This window comes from Leucoraja erinacea, chromosome 8 (genome assembly GCF_028641065.1).
Source record: "Leucoraja erinacea ecotype New England chromosome 8, Leri_hhj_1, whole genome shotgun sequence".
Lineage (NCBI taxonomy): Eukaryota > Metazoa > Chordata > Chondrichthyes > Rajiformes > Rajidae > Leucoraja > Leucoraja erinaceus.
This window is the reverse complement of record NC_073384.1, coordinates 44,859,178-44,879,729: the sequence shown is the minus strand read 5'-3', so window position 1 is coordinate 44,879,729 and position 20,552 is coordinate 44,859,178. Positions and strand designations below refer to the sequence as shown.

Sequence of the window (20,552 nt, the reverse complement as noted above, 5' to 3'; positions counted from 1 at the left end):
GATTCCACCCCTGGTGATTCTCACACTCAATGCTTGAGAGTTGGCAGCCCTGCCACCACCTACTCAAGGGAATTAAATGCTGGCTCAGCCTGCCAAGACCACATCCTTTGAATGAATAAAATATGACATACTTGCTTGGAAATTGATGATAAGGCAGAAATAGAGATTAATCCAAGAAAGACCACTGTATGCCATTTTCAAGCTACTGAAAATATATATATTTAAAAGCTTGCTTTGGAAATGTAAAGTTTCCCTTACATATTATTGTACATGTGCTATGGACAGCAAATTACATTGTAAAGCTCTACAGCATGTTTTGGCAGCACCAACTGGAAGTTAATATGATGCCCAGAGGAAGCCATTATAAAGAGCTGTTACCCACCATGTATTCTGGCAGGCACTATTGGAGCATCATTCACTGGCCAAATTTCTGAATTTTGATCCTGACACATCTAGAAGGGCTTCTGAGTACCGAGTACAAATGTGTAGTATAGTTTTCTAAATTAAATTTGTTCTTTAGTTTTAATGGACAAAGCAATAGACTGCTGACTAGGAAAAAATAAAATTACTTTAATTTTTGATGCCTTCTCAGTTTAAAATGTTATATGGTGACATATCCAATGCAATCTGTGTTTTTCAATGTGTTTCTGCAAATCTGAATGCAGAGATTTTTAGACAATACTTTCCTGCCATCTGCTGATGATTTAGTAGATGGCAGTTCTGCTTTTTTTTTCCACCTGCAAGACTCGTGGGAAAGACCTGGCATGCTGTGAGTTTCAGCAGAAAAATCAGTTCACTGCATGAAGCTGGAGTTAATTTATGATTTAAATCAGGGACATTACAGGTGATCGGTCTGGTAAGCACAAGATGTCAGAGTCACACCCCTGCTCCACATATATTGAAGAAGTGAAGATTATTGGGGAGAGTAGAGGGAACACTGACTTGGGAATGACTGACATTGGGGTGCTGTGATGGAACAGATTATATTAATAAACTCAGCATCAACTATTTTACATTTTTGTTCTATACATTTCTTGAATGAACCAAACTTCTTGCAGTAAGTTAAAACATAATATGGCATAATGAACAGTGATGAGCTTTTCTGGACTTTTATTTCGCAGTACCCAATATGACATGCAACAGATTTTTAATACTACCGTTAAAGGATTTGTGTATTCAACGCTAGCTAAACCATTCCATCATGGCAAAAAGTCTAATAATCAAAATAATAAAATCATGTTATCCGATATGGAACTTTCTGCAAGCAAATTTGATATTGGAAGGGTTTTCATAATGGAAGAGAAATCACCTATAATTTTTAAAGAATGCAGAACTATAGAGAGGTACCTAAAATGCCTTTGGTATGTAACTTACCTATTTTAGAAAACATATAGAAAATAGGTGCAGGAGGAGGCCATTCAGCACTTTGAGCCAGCACCGCCATTCATTGTGATCATGGCTGTTTGCATTTTCAAAGTGAAAGTTACCTATCCCTGTGTGAGCATCTCTGAATACTCAGTTCTTACGCATGAGTGAGTGTGACTCCAACAATGGTCAAAGTTAATAGAAAATGCAACATGAATAAGGAAGTAATCATTCTTGTTTGTGACGCTGTCAGCAATACTTACTGACAAGACTTACATGCTAAGTATGGTATTCAGGATATTTGACAAGTAAGTCTCCTTTTGCAGATTCCCCCTGTGATCATATCCGGGCCAAAGCCATTTTCAAAAAGGATTGCCCAAGTTTCCTCCCACAACCCAAAGATTTGCAGATTGGTAAATTAATTGGCACTGTAAATAATCCTAGAATGTAGGTAAATTGTAGAATTAGGGGGTAGGTGATGGAAGGAGAGGAAGAATAACATAACATTAGTATAGGTTCAGTATAAAAGGTGCTTTGATAGTCCATGTGGACTTTGTAAGCTCATGGGCCTGTTTCCGTGTTGTGTGACTCAATGCAGCTAAAAGCATTTACCTCTACGCGTTTCTGCAGGAATGTGCTGCACACATGCACAGCATCTCACTGCTCCTACAGAAGAGCAATTTGCTCTCATACTCTCTGTTCATGGAGAAGAACTAACCTCTGTCATGTCACAGCCCTTTGCTCCTGGAGAACTATGAACTGCTCAGAGAAAGAAGGGAAGAAAATTGAGAAATGTTATCCTTGTTTGGATATTTATTATCTTAAATAATTTAATATCTCCCATTTTTATCTGTCAATCTCTAACATATTGTTAGAAAATCTCCAATTCATATGTATTCTGAAACATATGATCGTTAAATGATTGCGTAAAAAGTAATCTTTCTCAAAAAACACAAATGTTATTTTACTTATTTTCAATTTTGTTCTGTGAGTCAACAGTTTTGATATCTGCAAGTTTTCAGTTTACAAGGAATAGGAAAAATGATGAGAGATGAATGAAAAGTGATGATGGAGTTACTGCAGGCAATCTTGGTAGAAGTGGCAATGTGGCATGACCCACAATTTAGGTTTAGATTTGCTGGATGTAATTTATAAAGCTCTTTTCTTGGTCACTGAAGCCATTATCAAGAGATGTATTTCTATGACAGTGAAAAGAAATGGAATCACTGATGGTTAAGCTACGTCATGAAATAAACTATGTAAGGAGTCTTTGGTATGGCACTTATCATGGGTTCAGCTTGAATAATTTAAGAGCTCCTGATGAATTGTACCATGGACAAAGCCCAGCTGTGCTCTCTATTTCCCACATCAGTTTCAGCCATGCATCCACAGTAATCAGAACAGTTTTATATAATACAAATGTGTGTCCATTGATTAAATTCACATTGCCCACTGAATGTAATAAATATCATAGATATATGGTATCATCATACTCCATTTACCATTGAAATTGTTGTTAAACATGTTGCATTCTAGAAATGTGTAAAGCTGTGGTAGTAATTATGTATTGTAAGAAAACAAAGAATTTCTCTGTACCTAGGTACATGTGACAATAAATTATTGATTTGAATAACAGGAGCTCTGCTTGAAATGCCTTTGGTTAATGTGGAAAATATGTTTATACCATGAAGCTAAATAGTTACATTAAAATTTGATAATATATAACAAACATTGTACACATTAAAGTATCACTGATTGATGGACACATAACAATCCAATGCCATCTCGGTCCTTTCTACCCCCCCAAAGTTTCTACTTATTGCAAACATGGAAGTTCTCCTTTTAAGCATCCATTAAAGAGTGATTTTATAGCACTCTGTAAATCCCCAGTTTGGAGTCACCCAGATCGCACTTAGGAGATTTTGGTTCAGCTTTAAGGCAAGTGAAAAGTAACTGCTGTTCATCAGTAAAACAAGAGGGCTGTTGAATGAGGTTCATTATGTCATTAAGGCTTTGCTGTTTTTTTAATAGTGACCTGAGCAAACAAACAGCTCCAGATTTCATGCCAAGTAAAAAACTGGAAAACAGTTCAGATATTCTTCCTCCAGAGATAGGACAGTGGGATGCAACAACAAGAGTTGGGACAGCCTAGACTGCCTTTTGCTGCAACAGTTGAGCATCTACTTCATCCAGTCCTCATGTCTCCAAGTAAATGGGGAATGTTTTCCAACAGTGTCAGTTACCGCATCTGTGTCCATATCAATGTACTGAAAGGGTTACTTGATTTCAATGCAGTTCAGAAAAATTCAAAATAAGGACAGTAGTATTCCTGGTGATCATCAAAGAGTTATTGCAGAATTTCAAACAATATCAATGGTCAATACAGCATTGATTGGTGTCCAATTTACTTCAACCTCATCTCTTTGCAGAACTCTGGCTGGAGATTTAGTCTGAAAGAAATGTGCTGGTTGCATTTTACCAATCTTGAGTTGATTTCTGTTTGATAAACCTTAATGAAACATAATAGAGTATCAGGAATCCAATACATATGGCTATTAGGATGATGTAGCACATGTAGAGTGGTTCTGCACCCATATCCATAGATTCAATGATCTAGAAAATCAAATCAAATGGAAAATCAAATCAAAAGCAAGCTGTTAGTTATCGATCAGTCAGCTTGCTTTGTACTTTGTGACACATGAATAACACAAAACTACTGAAATGCCCCTCACATTTGTTGGTCACATTACTGTCTGTGATGATCTTGAATATATTCCTTAAAAAGGTTAATATTTATATATTACTTTTATGGAACTTAAATCATGATACACAAAAACGTCCTTACCTTTTAGTTCCATGCAATAGGAAGTAATCAGCATTAATTTTAAGAATCTATTTAAATACACATTTGCTTTAAAAAAAAACTATTTTTGTGAACATGTGCAATGATTTATAGCAGAGACACTCACATTGTAACTTCCTCTTTAATTCTTTGTGTGCTTTTATGACTACCTTGCCCCCTAACCTGGAAGATCTCGAACTATTTTACAATTGTAATTAAACCAAAATGTTTAAATTTTACATTATCTTGTTTTTTATTGCATGTTAATGCAAACACACGGTTATTTTTGCCTTCTTACAGTCCTAAATGCATTGCCATTGCCAATGACCAGTGTTTTTGTGCTTTGTTAGTCATCTTAATGTATTTCCTTTGTGACATTTACTTCCAAAGCAAATTTTACTTGTATTAATTTGCAACTGTTTCCTTTCAAAATTTGCCATGTCTTTCAATTAGTTGACATTTAAAAATGTCAATAGTCCTCCTTCAGTTTCTGAGTCAAGTAATTTCTAAAGTCAAGCTTCCACAATCCAGATCTCAGTGTTAAAACTAAAACCAGATCTACTCAGTAAATATTCTTTCTAACTTTTGCAATGTTTATTATGCACACTATCCTTTCATGAGGTTTTTAATTCAAAGTACTATAGTCCTCCCGATCAAATTCAAATGTTAAGAAATTTACGTTATTACATTAGACATTATAATTGGCAAAGTTTAGTGCCTTAAAGTAACTTCAGGGTAATTTTACTTACATCTATCCCTTTGATTGGAACGGTAAGATTTCCTATCATAATAGAGTAAAGAGGTCCTGTGAATTGAACCTGGATTAGACCTTCAAAGCCCCATCGAAGGAAGGATATATTGGAAAACCAAGAAGCGACTGTGATCAAATACAAAGAAAAAAGTTAGTTTACTGATTGGCCTTTACCTCCATTTCCGCTGCAGAAACTCCCAACATCTGCCTCTAACAATCCCCCCTCCCCCCCTCACCCACTACCAGCTGTAAACCACAACGTGAAACAAACGCAATTTAATTCAATGATACCTTTTAAGAATCTTGGAGATAAATACAACAATTATTTAAAGATTAAGACAAAATGTATGCATATGTTGTTCTTGAACTATCTTTGTGGAAGTTGATTGTGTCGGAACTAGTGCTTTCTGATGCAAGGTCTTCAACTTATAACATTAACTCATCGTTTTAAATTCCGCAGTTGCTGGGTATTTCTTGCATTCTCTTTTGGTTCAAATTTCCAGTAACTACTGTATTCTCCTTCTTTTCTGTTATTTATTTTCTAACTGTCATCACCAGGAGTTACGTTTTTGGATCATCCATGGTCTCCATTGTATTCTTCCTGATGGGCTGAGACCTTTCAGCATTTTCTGGGTTTTTTTGTTTTAGTTATCTCTTGATTTGAACATAGAAACATGCTTAAAACCTCCCTTCTGTGGAACTTCTGAATACAAATCTTATTTGACAGTGACCATCAGTCATCAGTTCAAGACTTAAAGCTATCTTCACATATCCATTTCTGCTTATAATAAATCAAATAATTGCATTCTATTCTTGAATTATCTCTCATTACATAGTAATTTCCAACAGTATCTTACTGCATTTCAATAGGAGAATGCTCTTTTCACAGTTGATATCTGATGGCATACTGAATGAGAGATTGACAAGTTTGTCGACTGATAAATGTTGTTGATTCGTGGGAAATAACATTTTACATTATATAGCTATAGTCATTATTGAAATAATCTTCGCTTTTGTAGAAAGAGCTCCATAGTGGAAAATGAATTTTATCTTCACAAATGTCATCTTGCAGTTTGCTGAAATTGTGGAAAATGAGAAAAGATGTTTGGTGCCGTGTAGTTATTGGAGACAAGCATTCAATCACTTTCAAGATTAGGGCTGATAGAGTGCAATTTTACTGCTTCTCTGCACCAAATCTGATCCTCATCATTCTAAACACCAGTGTTAAAAAAAGTTCCAATATCCTCTCCCTAAGAATGACAGTTACAAAACCTATATGAAATATCTAACAAAATGAAACAATGGAGACATTTGTAAAAAATATATTTGTGTAAAAGCCCCTCATTCCTGAAAATTTTAAAAATAAATAGAAAATGTATAACTGCCCACTCAGCTTCCAAACCAGAAAATAAGATTCATAGTTATACAGCATGGAAACAGGCCTTTCAGTCCATAGTGCCACCCAAGTTCGTCCCATTTGCCTCCATTTGACCCACATAAATGTTTTACAGATGCTGTAATTGTATCCCACCTCCACTACCTCCACTACATTTGAGTTGGATGATCAGCCGTGATCATATTGAATGGCGGTGCAGGCTCGAAGGGCCGAATGGCCTACTCCTGCACCTATTTTCTATGTTTCTATGTCTATGTTTCTACATCTTCTGGCAGCTTGTTCTATATATCCACCATCCTGTTTATGAAACATCTGGCTCTGAGCTCTCGTATAAATCTTTTCCCTTCCACCTTCAATTTATGTCCTTTATCCTTCGCTATCCTTGGAAAAGGCTGTGACTCATCTCAGCTATCTGTGCCCCTCCTAATTTTGTGAATGTCTGTAAAGTCACCCCTCAGCCACCTTTGCTGATAGCAATAGCCTATCCAATCTCTCCTTTTGACTCCAGCCTTCCAGTCCAGGCAACATCCTTGTACCTGTAAATCTTTTCTAACTTAATCAGATCTTTCCTATAGTGTGGTGACCAGAGCTGTATATAATACTCCCAAATGTTTTGTACAGCTATAACATGACGTTCCAATGTTTATACTCAATGCCTCAGCCAGTTCAGGCAAGCACGTCATACGCCTACTTCCACCACCTGAGTTTCCAACTTCAGGGAACAATGTCTCTGTACCCCAAGGTAACACTCGCCGGGTCATACCATTCACAGTATATGTCCTGACCTGATTAAACTTCCGAAAATCATCAATTCACACTTGTCCGAGTTAAATTCCGTCAGCCATTTGTTTGTTCACCTCTTCAATTGAAACCTTAAACAACCTTCTTCGTTGTCCATGTTACAATTACTCCATTGCCTGCAAACTTACCAATCATGTCACCCAGATCCTCATTTAATTCATTAATATAGAGTCATAGAGCATGGAAACAGGCCATTGGGCCCAACCTGTCCAAGATGCCTCATCTATTCTAGTCCAAGCTCCCCGCGTTTGGCCCATATCCCTCTAAACCCTTCTTATCCATGTAACTTGTCCAAATATCTTACATTTTGTCATAGCACCTGCCTCACCTACCTCTACTGGTACAGTGCATTCAGAAAGTAGTCAGACCGCTTCATTTGTTCCACGTTTTGTTATGTTACAGCCTTATTTTAAAATGGATTAAATTCATTTTTCTTATCATCAATCTACACACAATACCCCAGAATGAAGAAGCGAAGACAGGTGTTTAGAAATGTTTGCAGCATGCAGGTCCCAAAGGGCACAGTGGCCTCTGTCATTCTTAAATGGAAGAACTTTGGAACCACAAGGACTCTCCATAGAGCTGGCCGCCCGGCCAAACTGAGCAACCGGCATGAGAAACAAGATTCTCTAGTCCTGATGAAACCAAGATTGAACTTGGTTTCAAGCATCATGTCTGGAGGAAACCAGGCACCGCTCATCACCTGGCCAATACCATATTTACGGTGAAGCATGGTGGTGGCAGCATCATGCTGTGGGGATGTTTTTCAGCGGCAGGAACTGGGAGACTAGTCAGGATCAAGGGAAAGATGAATGGAGCAAAGTACAGAGAGATCCTTGATGAAAACCTACTCCAGAGTGTTCTGGACCTCAGACTGGGGCGGAGGTTCACCTTCCAACAGGGCAACGACCCTAAGCACACAGCCAAGACAACACAGGAGTGGCTTTGTGACAAGTCTGTGAATGTCCTTGAGTGGCCCATCCAACCTGACAGAGCTTGAGAGGATCTGTAGAGAAGAATGGGATTCACTTTAATGTAATCTGCCTTATTTGTGATTAGATAGTTCTATTGTTACATATTTATCACAAATTATTCCTACAGGATTCTATGATGGGATTTAAACATGCTTACCTGTCCACATATTTTTTAGACTAATGACAAAACCTCCTGTCAAGTAGAAAACTGTGAAAAGGGAGTTTCCTATTAAAGAAGATAACTGCAGCGTGGGTAGCAGTGCTGAGACCCACAGAGCCATTACTCTGCTGCAATAAACCAACAGCCACACCAGCAGAAAATTCAGGATGAAAGGACTGGCCTCGGGCCTGAGAGCTGCTATCCAGTAGATAGGCACGCCATAAATTATTACAAAAGCAGAATGTTCTGGGAGTTCCCCCAAAACCTGTGGAACAAAAGGAAATATCAATTAGTAATACATAAACTGAAATTAAATTTAAATAAGAAAATTTTTCAACTATTTATTTTTCCACGAATACTGCCTGATATCTGAGTGTTTACAGCATTTTATGTTTTTATTTCAGATTTCCAGCATCCAGGTGCTATAACAACATTTAAAAGCCATTTTGAAAGGTACATTGATGGGAAAGGTTTAGAGGAATATAGGCCAAATGCAGGTGGACTAATGTAGATGGGCCATCTTGGTTGGCTTGGGCAGGTTGTGCTGAAGGGCCTGTTTCCACGCTTTATGACTCTATCTGCAGTTTTATGACTTTCATTAGCAAATGAAGTTCAGTGGATAGTTCCATTGCCTAACAGTTTTGGCTTGCTGCTGTTGTGGAGACAGTTACAGTCACAAAAGAAGCAATCTTTTAGTCAATTCTAGCCTGCTGAACCATCACCCACCTACTCTTCCTTTCAATGCTCTCCTTGAAAACAGAAACAAAATTAGGCTTAATAAGACATAAAATACTGGAGTGACTCAGCAGGTCAGGCAGCATGTCCAGTGAACATAGGTGGCATTTTAACCATATAACCATATAACAATTACAGCACGGAAACAGGCCATCTCGGCCCTACAAGTCCGTGCCGAACAAATTTTTTTTTTTTTTTTTTTTTTTTTTGTCGTGATTCTAATGGGCCTGTCCCACTTAAGCGATTTTTCAGTGGACTGCCGGCGACTCTCAAGTTGCCGGCAGTTGCCTGAAACACCGGCAACTGGAACGGCGACTGTCAGAGTGGAACACACACAAACACATCACTTCCTTCACCAGCCCATTATGCAGGCGGGGGACAGGGCAAGCGGGGGGAGCCTCCTGGCGACCCACCTACTGTACCAGAATTCTCGCTACTCTCCATGGCGGCTTCATTCTAGTTGCCGCTAATATTTCAACGTTGAAATATTTGCGGCGACCATAATCAGGCCGCAGAATGCGGGAAATCCTCACGACCATGAAGGCGACTCCCCGGCAACTACCAACATGTGGCGACTGCATAGTCTCCTGCAGTCGCCTAAAAAGTCACCTATGTGGGACAGACCCATTAGGCTTACATTAGGGTTACCATGTAAGAACACATTGGACATTTAGTATGAAACAGATCAGGTATCCACCCAAGTAGAAAATCAGGATTCATGAGTCCCTTACTAATCAGAACCCTTTATTTTTCCTATTAGAGCCAATTGCATATGATGTTCTCCCATATAGAAAATCATTTAGTTTATGAAGACGGTTTTCCATCTTCAAATTTTTTTCCATATTTTCCTTATAGACATTTGTTTGTTTTTCTCTGTGCATCTGATTCAGTCAGAAAAGTGAAGGTTAAGTTACCTTTGCAAAAAAATAGGAAGTGACGGAATACAGCCCATCCTCCAACTCATGGTAAAGCATTGCCCTTTCTGAATGACCTAGGAAAAGAAAAATGATAATTGTGTCCATATCAAACAAAGTTAACAATGTAAGTGATCTTACCATTGGATATGGTCTACAAGTAGGAAAATGCTGACTAGCATTGTCGATGAGTTGGGCTGAAGGGCCTGTTTCTGTGCTGTATGACTCTGACTCTTCTGCTTATTCTCCTACTTTTAGTTTTGTTACAGCCTTTTTAACTAACCTTCTGACATTTATTGGGTTGCATTATTACAGCATTTTTCTCAACCACAGTCAAATGTTTTTGAAGTATAATAACTCTATACCATTTGGCAATAAAACAGATAATCTGGACACAGAAAGATCCCAAAGTTTTTTTTTAAAATTGTGATTGCATTTAAAATGAAATATTGAATTAAAATCTTTAAAATATAGACAATTAAAAAAACTTACATTTAGCAATAACATCTAAAACAACTGCAAACGGTGTGAGCGCACCTATCAGGTACAACAATGCCACTGTGTCCTGAAAAGATATTTGTTTGTGACCTTCACTGTAGTATAAAAACCCAATCAGTAAAGACATCAACAGTGCCTCAAATCCATGGACAGCTAAAGTTGGCAAATCTCTGAAGTCATTAGAAACCTGTCGACTGGTACAAAATAAAAATTAGTTTAAAAGCTGTAAACTTACATCTTGGGTTTTATTAATTTAAAAAGTTTAGAATTGCAATTTAACTTTTCTACCTCAATAAGACAGAAAACTGCCTGAAGTGCCCAGCCAATTTGTCCATAGTTTCTGAGTTAATGTTAATAATCTTGTCAGAAGTCAGGGAGGCGCTAGAAGAATTTTTAAATGAGGTTGAAAAACATGAGCAATGTGTTTGAGATATTTTGTTTAAGATTTATATTCAATATTTCCACAGACTTATTATATGCAAAATTACTGTTTAGAAACTGTATTTGACATGGATTAATTCAGTTTGCCTCGTATCCAATGACTGTAGTTAATATTTACATAATAAATCCATAAATAATTCATGAACCACATGGAAAAGAAATAATTTTCAGAAGATCAAATGTTCTTCTGATCTTAAAAAAAATAGACATTTTAAAGCCTTGTATTTGACACAATCACTAAAAAACTCAATACATTTAAATTACATTTGCATACATAATGTATTTAATATTCCAATTTTATCAGTTAAAAAGAGCAAGCCAACAGGTTTTCTTTCCCGTTTCTCCACCTTCAATTCGCCACATTCTGTCATTTCAGAGGCTTTTCCCATGATAAACTTTCCTCCTCAAACATCTCCTTAGCCATCCTCCAATATCTGTTGTTTATTGTCATCTTCTGCTTCTCCCATTGGGGAGAATTTGTTTTGGTTTTGAATTTATATGGTAAATCCACAGGGATACAAAATTGTAGCGATGATATTAGAGTCCGTTACAGCTCTGAAGCTTCACTTCACCATATTACCTTAGAGTGTTGCTCTTATTTGGAGAGGCCTGACAGGTATTAGATTTCCATGTGTAATCATCTGCGTCTCTGACTTTTTCCCAAAATATGGAAGCAAGTCTGTCAGCTTTATCCTGAGTAAGTTGCTCCTGTTCTTCGGAATGCCTATCGATGCTGGTAAGGTCAACTGCAGGAGGCAACATAATGCTTCTGAGAATGACTACTGATAATTCAAAACAATAACAACAAAATTACTTTTGTACAATTTTGGCCAAAATTTTGAGATAAAGGTAGGTGAGCCTTTCAAAGTTGACCATTATTAAGAGGTAATTCAGTCAGGAACATCTAGCAAGTACACAGAGTTAAGTACACAAATCAAGACATGTCTTGGAGGTGAACACACAAAGTGCAGGAGTAACTCAGTTAGTCAGGCAGCATCTTAGGAGTACAAAGATAGATAACGTTTAGGGTCAGGAGCCTTCTTCAGACGTTTCTTGGAATTATCCAGCTTCTCCAGAATTTAAAATAATTATATTTTTTCATATCATCTTTATTTCAGTTCATTCCATCTTCTTTTATCTCCTTCCTCATCATGTAACTTTGAGCAGAGATTCAGCGTGGAACTAACATAACAAATCATACAGAAATTGAAGCAGAAAATAATGGAAATACTCAACAGGTCAGGTTGCATCTTTGGAGAGTAAACAACTCAGATTGATAACCAGAAGGAAAACAGAGGTGTGAAAATGCATACCTCAGGTTCAGGGACAGTATCTTCCCAATGCTTTTCAGGCAATTGAACCATCCTATCAACAACTAGAGAGCGGTCCTGAGCTACTATCTACCACATTGGAGACCCTCGGACTATCTTTAATCGGACTTTACTGGGCACTAAACTTTATTCCCTTTTATCATGTATCAGTACACTATGGATGACTTGATTGTAAACATGTAGAGATTTTCCACTGACTAGTTAGTATGCAACAAAAGCTTTTCACTGTACCTTGGTACACATAACATTAAACAATAAGATAAACTAAAGGTAGAGATCAGAGGTGTTTTAAGTCACAGAGAATGGAAATGAAAGAGAAGATAATCCTGTATTAGGATGAGAGATTAAGAGAGACCAAAAGAAACAACATGTGATGACATTTTGAGTTATAGATGAATGAAGAGAAAGGAAAAAAATGTCAGAAATGTGAGAAAGCAAAGTACTGCAGCTAATAGAAATCTGAAATACAAAGGATGCTGGAAATTCCCAGCAGGAAGGGTAGCATTTGTGGCAAGAGAAAAATGGGGTTACATTATAAGTTGTAGAAATTGCAGATGCTGGTTTACAAAAAAGGACACAAAGTGCTGGAATAATTCAGAGGGTTATTCTGGAGAACATGGATAGGTAACTTTCAGGTCAGGACCCTTCTTCAGACATTATGTGGATGAGCTTCCAAAATAATTGGTCAGTCCAACACAAACTGGAAATGCAGGCTATTTGAAATTGTTGAATTCAGCACTCAGCATTAATGCCTTTGCTGCCATGTGTCTGATTGAAAGATAAGATGTTATTCCTTGAGCTTACGTTGGGCTTCATTGGAACAGTGTGAGAGGCTAAAGATAGATAATTCACAATGGATGAGTTGGAGAATTAAAGTGACAGATAACTGGAAGCTGCGTTTGCAATAGGAATAAATAATATTTTGTTTATTTCAATTTAATTTTCTCCATCTTTTCCTGACGAATCTAGCCTCTTTCATATGGTTCCCTGGCTATCAATCGGCCTCCATGGTCTGACTCAAGTGCTACATTTTTTTGTTGTGCCATGTACTTTGACAAGGGCAGAACCATCTAACAATGGGTCAGGGTATGTTAACCTAACATGAAAATAATGACACAATATCACTTGACAAAATAATCCAGAGGTCCTTTTTTAGTTTCCCCCACATCTGATCTATGTACTAGATACCTGAGTGAACTTCAAAAATAAGGTTTTCCACTACTTGGCCAAGAACAAAAGTTAGGTGTTGAATACATCCTCTCAAATTTAGTGTCTGGATACAAATAGTCAATGACGCACACTACCTCTTGGTATCCCTATCCTGGAAAAAAAAGTCTGCATTCACCCTATCTGTTCCTCTCATGAACTTATAGTCCACTATAAGATCACCCCATAGCATCCTGCACTCCAGGAATAAAATCCTAGCCTGCCCAACCTCTTCATACACCTCTCTGAAGGAAAAACAACTCCAGATTCGGAAACACATGGAGTATGTGACAGGTAACACATTGTGATCAGTAAGCAGTCTTTCTGGGAGTATTTTGGACAAAATAAACTATGTTCTGGACTTTGCCATGCTGTAGATATTGACGTAGAAAACCTCACTTGTTGAAGCAGTGCTTTGACATGGAGCGTGGAAACAGGCCCATTGTCCCAACATGTCCCATCTACACTAATCCCACCTGCATATCGCTCTAAACATATCCTATACATGTACCTGTCCAAAGGTTTTTTAAATGTTGTGATAGTACCAGCCTCAACTACCTCCTCCTGCAGCTTGTTCCATCTACCCACCACCCTTTGTGTACAAAATTACCCCACAGGTTCCAATTAAATCTTTTCCCCCTCACTTTAAACCTATGTCCTCTGGCTCTTGATTCCCCTACTGTGAGCAAGAGACTGTGCATTTACCTGATCTATTCCACTCACAATTTTGTACACTTCTGTAAGATCACCCCTCATCCTCTTGTGCTCCAAGGAATAGTCCTAGCCTGCTCATCATCTCCCTATAGCTCAGGCTCTCGAGTCCTGGCAACATCTTTGAAAATCGGAAGACACAGAAAGCTGGAGTAACTCAGCGGGTTGGAGAAAATCTTCTCTGCACTCTTTCCAACTTGAGACATGAGAAGATGCAGGCTTCAAACTTGCTCTCAACACAGAATTGATACCCTAAAGGGATACGTCCACTTACAGTGCATTCAGAGTATTCGGACTTTATCCCCATTTTGTTACGTTACAGCCTTATTCTAAAATGGATTACATTTATTTTTATCATCAATCTACACACAATACCACATAATAAAAAAGTGAAAACAGGTGTTTAGAAAATTTTGTAAAGTAATTAAAAACAAATAACTGAAATATCGCATTTACATAAGTATTCAAACCCTTTGTTATGACACTCAAAATTGAGCTTAAGTTCATCCTGTTTCCATTGATTATCCTTGAGATGTTTCTACAACGATTGGAGTCCACAAGTGGAAAATTAAATTGATTGTACATGATTTGGAAAGGCACACCCCTGTCTACATAAGGTCCTTCAGTTGACAGTGCATGTCAAAGCAAATTCCCCATGAAGATGAAGGAATTGTCCGTAGACCTCTGAGACAGAATTGTATCTTGACACAGATCTGGGGAACGGTATAAAACATTTTTTGCAGCATTGCAGGTCCCGAAGAGCACAATGGCCTCTGTCATTCTTAAATGGAAGAACTTTGAAACCATCAGGACTCTTCATAGAGCTGGCCACCCGGCCAAACTGAACAATTGGGGGAGAAGGGCCTTGGTCAGGATGGTCACTCTGACAAAGTGCCAGAGTTGCTCTGTGGAGATAGGAGAAACTTCCAGAAGGCCAACTATACCTGCAACACTCCACCAATCAGGCTTTTATGGTAGAGTGGCCAGGCAGAAGCCACTCCTCAGCAAAAGGCACATGACAGCCCGCTTGGAGTTTGCTAAAAATAATTTAAACAAGATTCTCTGGTATGATTAAAGCAAGATTGAACTCTTTGGCCTGCATGCCAAGTCATGTCTGGAGGAAACCACCTGGCCAATACCATACCTACGGTGAAGCATGGTGGTGGCAGCATCATGCTGTGGGGATGTTTTTCAGCGGCAGGAACTGGGAGGCTAGTCAGGATCGAGGGAAAGATGAACGGAGCAAAGTACAGAGAGATCCTTGATGAAAACCTGCTCCAGAGCGTTCAGAACCTCAGACTGGGGCAAAGGTTCACCTTCTGACAGGACAACGACCCTAAGCACACAGGCAAGACAACTCAGGAGTGGCTTTCTGACAAGTCTATGAATGTCCTTGTGGCCCAGCCAGAGCCCGGACTTGAACCCGATCGAATATCTCTGGAGGGACCTGAAAATAGCTGTGCATTGATGCTCCCCATCCAACCTGACAGAGTTTGAGAGGATCTGCAGAAAAGAATGGGAGAAATTACCCAAATACAGGTGTGCCAAGCTTGAAGCGTCATACCCAAGAAGACTTGAGGCTGTAATCGCTGCCTCTTATGTAAATGTGACATTTCAGTTATTTATTTTTAATTACTTTGCAAAAATTTCTAATCTCCTGTTTTTACTTTTTTTTATGGGGTGTATAGATTGATGATAAAAAATGACTTTAATCAATTTTAGAATAAGGCTGAAACGTAACAAAATGTGGATAAAGTGAAGGGGTCTGAATACTTTCTGAATGCACTGTACACTCAAGGGCAGCTTCTCACAATATACCTTGTATGATCCTATGGAAACCTTTCAGTCTTGTGGCTCACTCCCTTCCAAAAATTGGCTGCAGTAACAACAGTATGTGTCACGTCACAGTCTGTCTGTTAATCCACCCAGAAATACTTCCCCTACATACTTTACAAAATATTCCAAAGGAAAGGGATAAATATGAAAACCTCTTTGAGGAGCACAATTATGTTATTGGAAAGAATGGGAATCAAAACGCTCGGAGACTTGTATGAATTAGGAACATTATTATCATTTCAACAATTACAACTGAAATATAATTTGAAAAATAATCAATATTTTAAATATCTTCAAATCCGTGACTACCTGAAAAAATACACAAAAGACTATCATAACATGTCCCCAGACTTATTGGATGAAGCCATGAAGAAAGGCTGAATCAGCAAATCTAATATCATACTTATACAACATTATTTTAAATATAGAAATACCTACAACCGATGGTATTAGAAGAGACTGGGAACAAGAACTAGCTATAAAAATTTCAAAAGAGAGCTGGGATAAACACTTACTATATGTGCATAAATGCTCGATCAACGTACGACATACTCTAATTCAATATAAAACATTACATAGACTATATTATTCAAAAACTAAAATAAATAAACTTTTCCCCAATGTCTCACCCATTTGTGATAAATGTCAATCACAAGAAGCTACCATAGCGCACTCTTTTGTTTTTTGTATAAAAATCCCAAAATTCTGGAACGAAATATTTGAAATCTTCACAAAATTATTTAAAATAAAACTTGTACCAAAAGCAGAATGGATCATTTTTGGAATATCGGAAGGTAACCCCGAATTAAACGTGTTTCAAAAGAACTTACTTAATTACGGGCTAATAATGGGAAAAAAGCTTATACTCAAATTTTGGAAAAATGCTCCAATACCAACAATAAAAATGTGGATTTCAAACATGTTCGAAACACTACACTTGGAAGAGATGAGACTCCTCCTAGTAGGCAAAGCAGACCACTTCCAAAAGACGTGGTCTGCATTTATGGAACTATTACAAGCATAATGTGCAATAGTAATTTAAAATATAAATGGTGCCAGGATCTGTCAAATAAAATAAATTAAAAAATATATATATATATGGTTGGTATATCCTTTTCTGCGGAGTTTTGTGTTACAATAGAGCGATTGTTTTTCCTTTTTTTTTCCTTTTCTTTCTAGGGTCTTATTTCCTTTCTTTACTTCCTTCTCTAACTTCTTCCCTAAGGGGCTTTCTTTCCCCAACACTTTCCTGCACCTTCACGATTCTTGCTCACTTTCCTTACTTCTTTTATTTCTATCTTTTTTAAAGCTCGAAAAACGAAGTGGTACAACAAATGTAATAAGATATATCTGATGTGTATTATTGTAATTTACTGTACTTCTAATAAAAAGAAAATTTAAAAAAAATTTTAAAAAATGATGTTATTGCATGATAGGAATCTGTATCTGTGGAACAAACTTTGCTTTATGTATCTTTGGATCATTTCATTGTTCTTGTCACAGAGTAGCTAATCCTGGACATAGTTAACCATTAAATACCATAAGTATTTAAAGAAAAAGTAAATAAGAATTACAAAGTTAAGAAAATTGAGGGGTACAGGGAACTGGTACAGAAGTAGAAGTGAGGCCTGGGTTAGATGAGCCCTGACTATAGTGAATGCCTGAACAGGGTTGAGGATTTGAATGGCTTCTTATATCCTAGTCAATTACGCATTATTTTAATTAACAGGGGCAAACTTTAACAGTCTGCAGCCATTGTAAATAGGGCACTGCTGCTTGAAAGTGGGTCTGGCTTACACAGGACATGCCACCCTTTGCTTCGTATTATTTCAATTACTGGCAAGAATGGACAAAGCTCCTGCCTGTATCCAGTGGAACAAATCTTATGATGCACTTGTTTCCTCATATGATGCAAATTACAGCTTTGAGTAACAAATTAATTCAGCATTAGCACCTGCTCCTTTATAGCAACAGTGAATGGCCTACTCACGTCTTTAAAAGGCTTGCAGAAAATGATTTAAGTCTTGTGTTAAACATTTACCTCTGGAGTGTAGGAGTGCAACTTTTTCAACCTGGATCCATGGAAAGAAGCAGCACCACTGCCTCTTGATGCAAACCACCACCCCTCTTCCCCTTCCCAAGACCCCTGCACACACAATTTCCACCTCCCGTTCCCCCCCCCCCCCCCCCCTGCAGTTTTGTAATTACTTGAAAGAAACATTTAATTGTTTACTTACCATAGAAATCACAAGGATTGCAATACTTTGGACAGGGGTATCCGATGGAGGTAAAGTAGGGAATCATATCCCTAGCTGTTCCACAATATGTTGTTAATCCTGAAGAGAGGAGAACGACCAGATCAAATAAATGGAATATGTCTGACCGCGGCTGGTGGATTGACATGGCAATCAATCGGTTGCCCCTGGCAAGTCTTGAAAGAGTCATGACCAAATTGTGTGCCGTAAAACTGTCCAATCCAGAAGTTGGTTCATCCAGTATTAAAATACCTGGAACAAGAAGTATAAGATAATGAATCCAAAGAAGTACATTTCATAGTTGCTTTCTTTTCACTGGAGCTTGCATCTCACCATTAGCACCGTTTCCCTTCCCACAGCTGTGGACGGACCTAATGAGTATTTCTATTTTTTATTTTAGATTTTCAGCATCTGCAGTTCTATTTTTTGCTTTTCATGACTAAAAAGGGAAAATTTGTAACTGAATGGAAGACAGAAGAAGTTAAAAGCAAAATGTTTTGTAGGAGAAGGTTAAAGTTCATAAGTTCATGTCATAGGAGCAGAATTAGGTCAGTCGGCCATCAAGTTTACTCCGCCATTCAATCATGGCTGATCTACCTTTCTCTCCCAACCTCATTCTTCTGCCTTCTCCCTGTAACCCCTGACACCCTTACTAAGCAATGTTGCTTAGTGGAGGTGTAAATGGGCAAAGCAGAATCATTATCAATATCTACTGTCAGAAACATTGTGGGCCTAGATTATGAAGGGGATCCTGGCTGATCTTGCACTGGTTTCTCTGTACCTCCCCCCACCCCTTCTACCAAAGTCCTTCAACCAGCTTTACAGTTCGCTACTTGGGCTCACACCTGCTTCTATCTCCAGTCTTTGTGCAACAATTTGCCTATCAGAGAACCCAAGGTCACCTGTTGCTGGCGTGGTTTGTCTGGCCCTTCTCTCTTCCAGCTTTCTTCCGTGCACCCCCCTGAAATCAGTCTGAAGAAGGGGCCTGACCCAAAACATCATCTATCCATGTTCTCCAGAGATGCTGCCTGACCTGCTGAGTTACTCCAGCTTTTAATGTCTATATTATGAAGGAGATTACTCAGTTCAGCACAACTCACAAAGGGCTTACTGATCAGCATGTTGAATGCCAAGTTGAGCTGAGCTCAAATATTTTAGTAGTCTCAGGAGAGTTCCAGACAAGCTAGGAGCAGATAATGAAAGGAATAATTAACTGGATCCCATGGTCATGTTTGCAGATGGAACTGTTACTAAACTTTAGACTTTAAACTTTAGAGATATAGCGTGGAAACAGGCCCTTTGGCCGACTGAGTTCACAGCGACCAGCGATCCCCGTACACTAACACTATCATACACACTAGGGACAATTTACAATTTTGAATGAAGCCAATTAACCTACAAATCTATATGTCTTGTAGTGTGGGAGGAAATTGGAGCACCAGGAGGATACTTACGCGGTCACAGGGAGAACGTACAAATTCCGTACAGACTGCACTCAGGATCGAACCTGGGTCTCTGGCAAGGTAAGGCAGCAACTCTACCACTGCGTCACTGTGCCGCCCCACAGCTGTCACCACAATTTGGAGGGGGGCATTTTCAACAGTGAATGCATAGAATTATTCGAGACGGGCCCTCAGAAACAGGCCCTTTAGGTCCACCAATTAATCCCATATTTATTTCTCCCCGCATTCTCATCAACTGCTCCCAGATTTTACAGCCTTCCCACACACTAGGGGCAATTTAGAGTGATCAAAGGAAACAGGAGCTGTCAAGGGAAACCCACAAAGATACATGGAGAAAGAGGGAACATGCTGGATTAACTCAGCGGGTTAGTCTGAAGAAAGGTCCCAACCCAAAAGATCACCTATCCATGTTCTCCAGAAATACTGCCTGACCCGCTGATTTACTCCAGTATTTCATGTCTTTCTTTGTGTAAAACAGCAACTGCAATTTCTATTTTATTATAGTCACATGGAAAACCTGCAAATTCCACACAGATAGCGCCTGAGATTAGGATTGATGTCAAGAACAAAGGGGGACCTGGTGTGGGGGGACCACTGAGAGCAAAGGACGACCAGTACTGGGGAGGTGGGGGGGGGGTCGAGAACTAAAGGGGACCCGGCATGGCGTGGTGCCGAGAACTAAAGGGGAGCAGGGATGGGGTGGACAATGAAGAAGAGATGAATAATTTTTGTAACTTTGTCAGTGCCTTTGTGGCGACTCTTTTGCTTTTAATGCAAAAACAAAGAATTTCACAGCACCTAGCTAGGTGCAAGTGACAATAAAGTATCATCATCCTAATGACTCTCTATAGTAAGTATTTCGATGCATTTTTC

At 38.5% G+C, this 20,552-nt stretch overlaps 1 protein-coding gene across 1 annotated transcript in view; it reads right to left on the bottom strand.

Annotated features, from left to right (window-relative positions):
• Window positions 1-213: 213 nt before the first annotated feature.
• Window positions 214-20,552, bottom strand: part of abcg8 (ATP-binding cassette, sub-family G (WHITE), member 8) — a 38,373-nt gene continuing 18,034 nt past the window's right edge. Inside the window, exons 6-13 of the mRNA XM_055640015.1 lie at window positions 18,199-18,468; window positions 11,458-11,623; window positions 10,725-10,817; window positions 10,431-10,630; window positions 9,939-10,015; window positions 8,287-8,554; window positions 4,957-5,084; window positions 214-3,978 (exon numbers count right to left, since the gene is read on the bottom strand). Of these exons, the coding sequence (XP_055495990.1) occupies window positions 3,841-3,978; window positions 4,957-5,084; window positions 8,287-8,554; window positions 9,939-10,015; window positions 10,431-10,630; window positions 10,725-10,817; window positions 11,458-11,623; window positions 18,199-18,468 (1,340 nt within the window). The 3' untranslated portion in view covers window positions 214-3,840. The remainder of the gene's footprint in view (window positions 3,979-4,956; window positions 5,085-8,286; window positions 8,555-9,938; window positions 10,016-10,430; window positions 10,631-10,724; window positions 10,818-11,457; window positions 11,624-18,198; window positions 18,469-20,552) is intronic.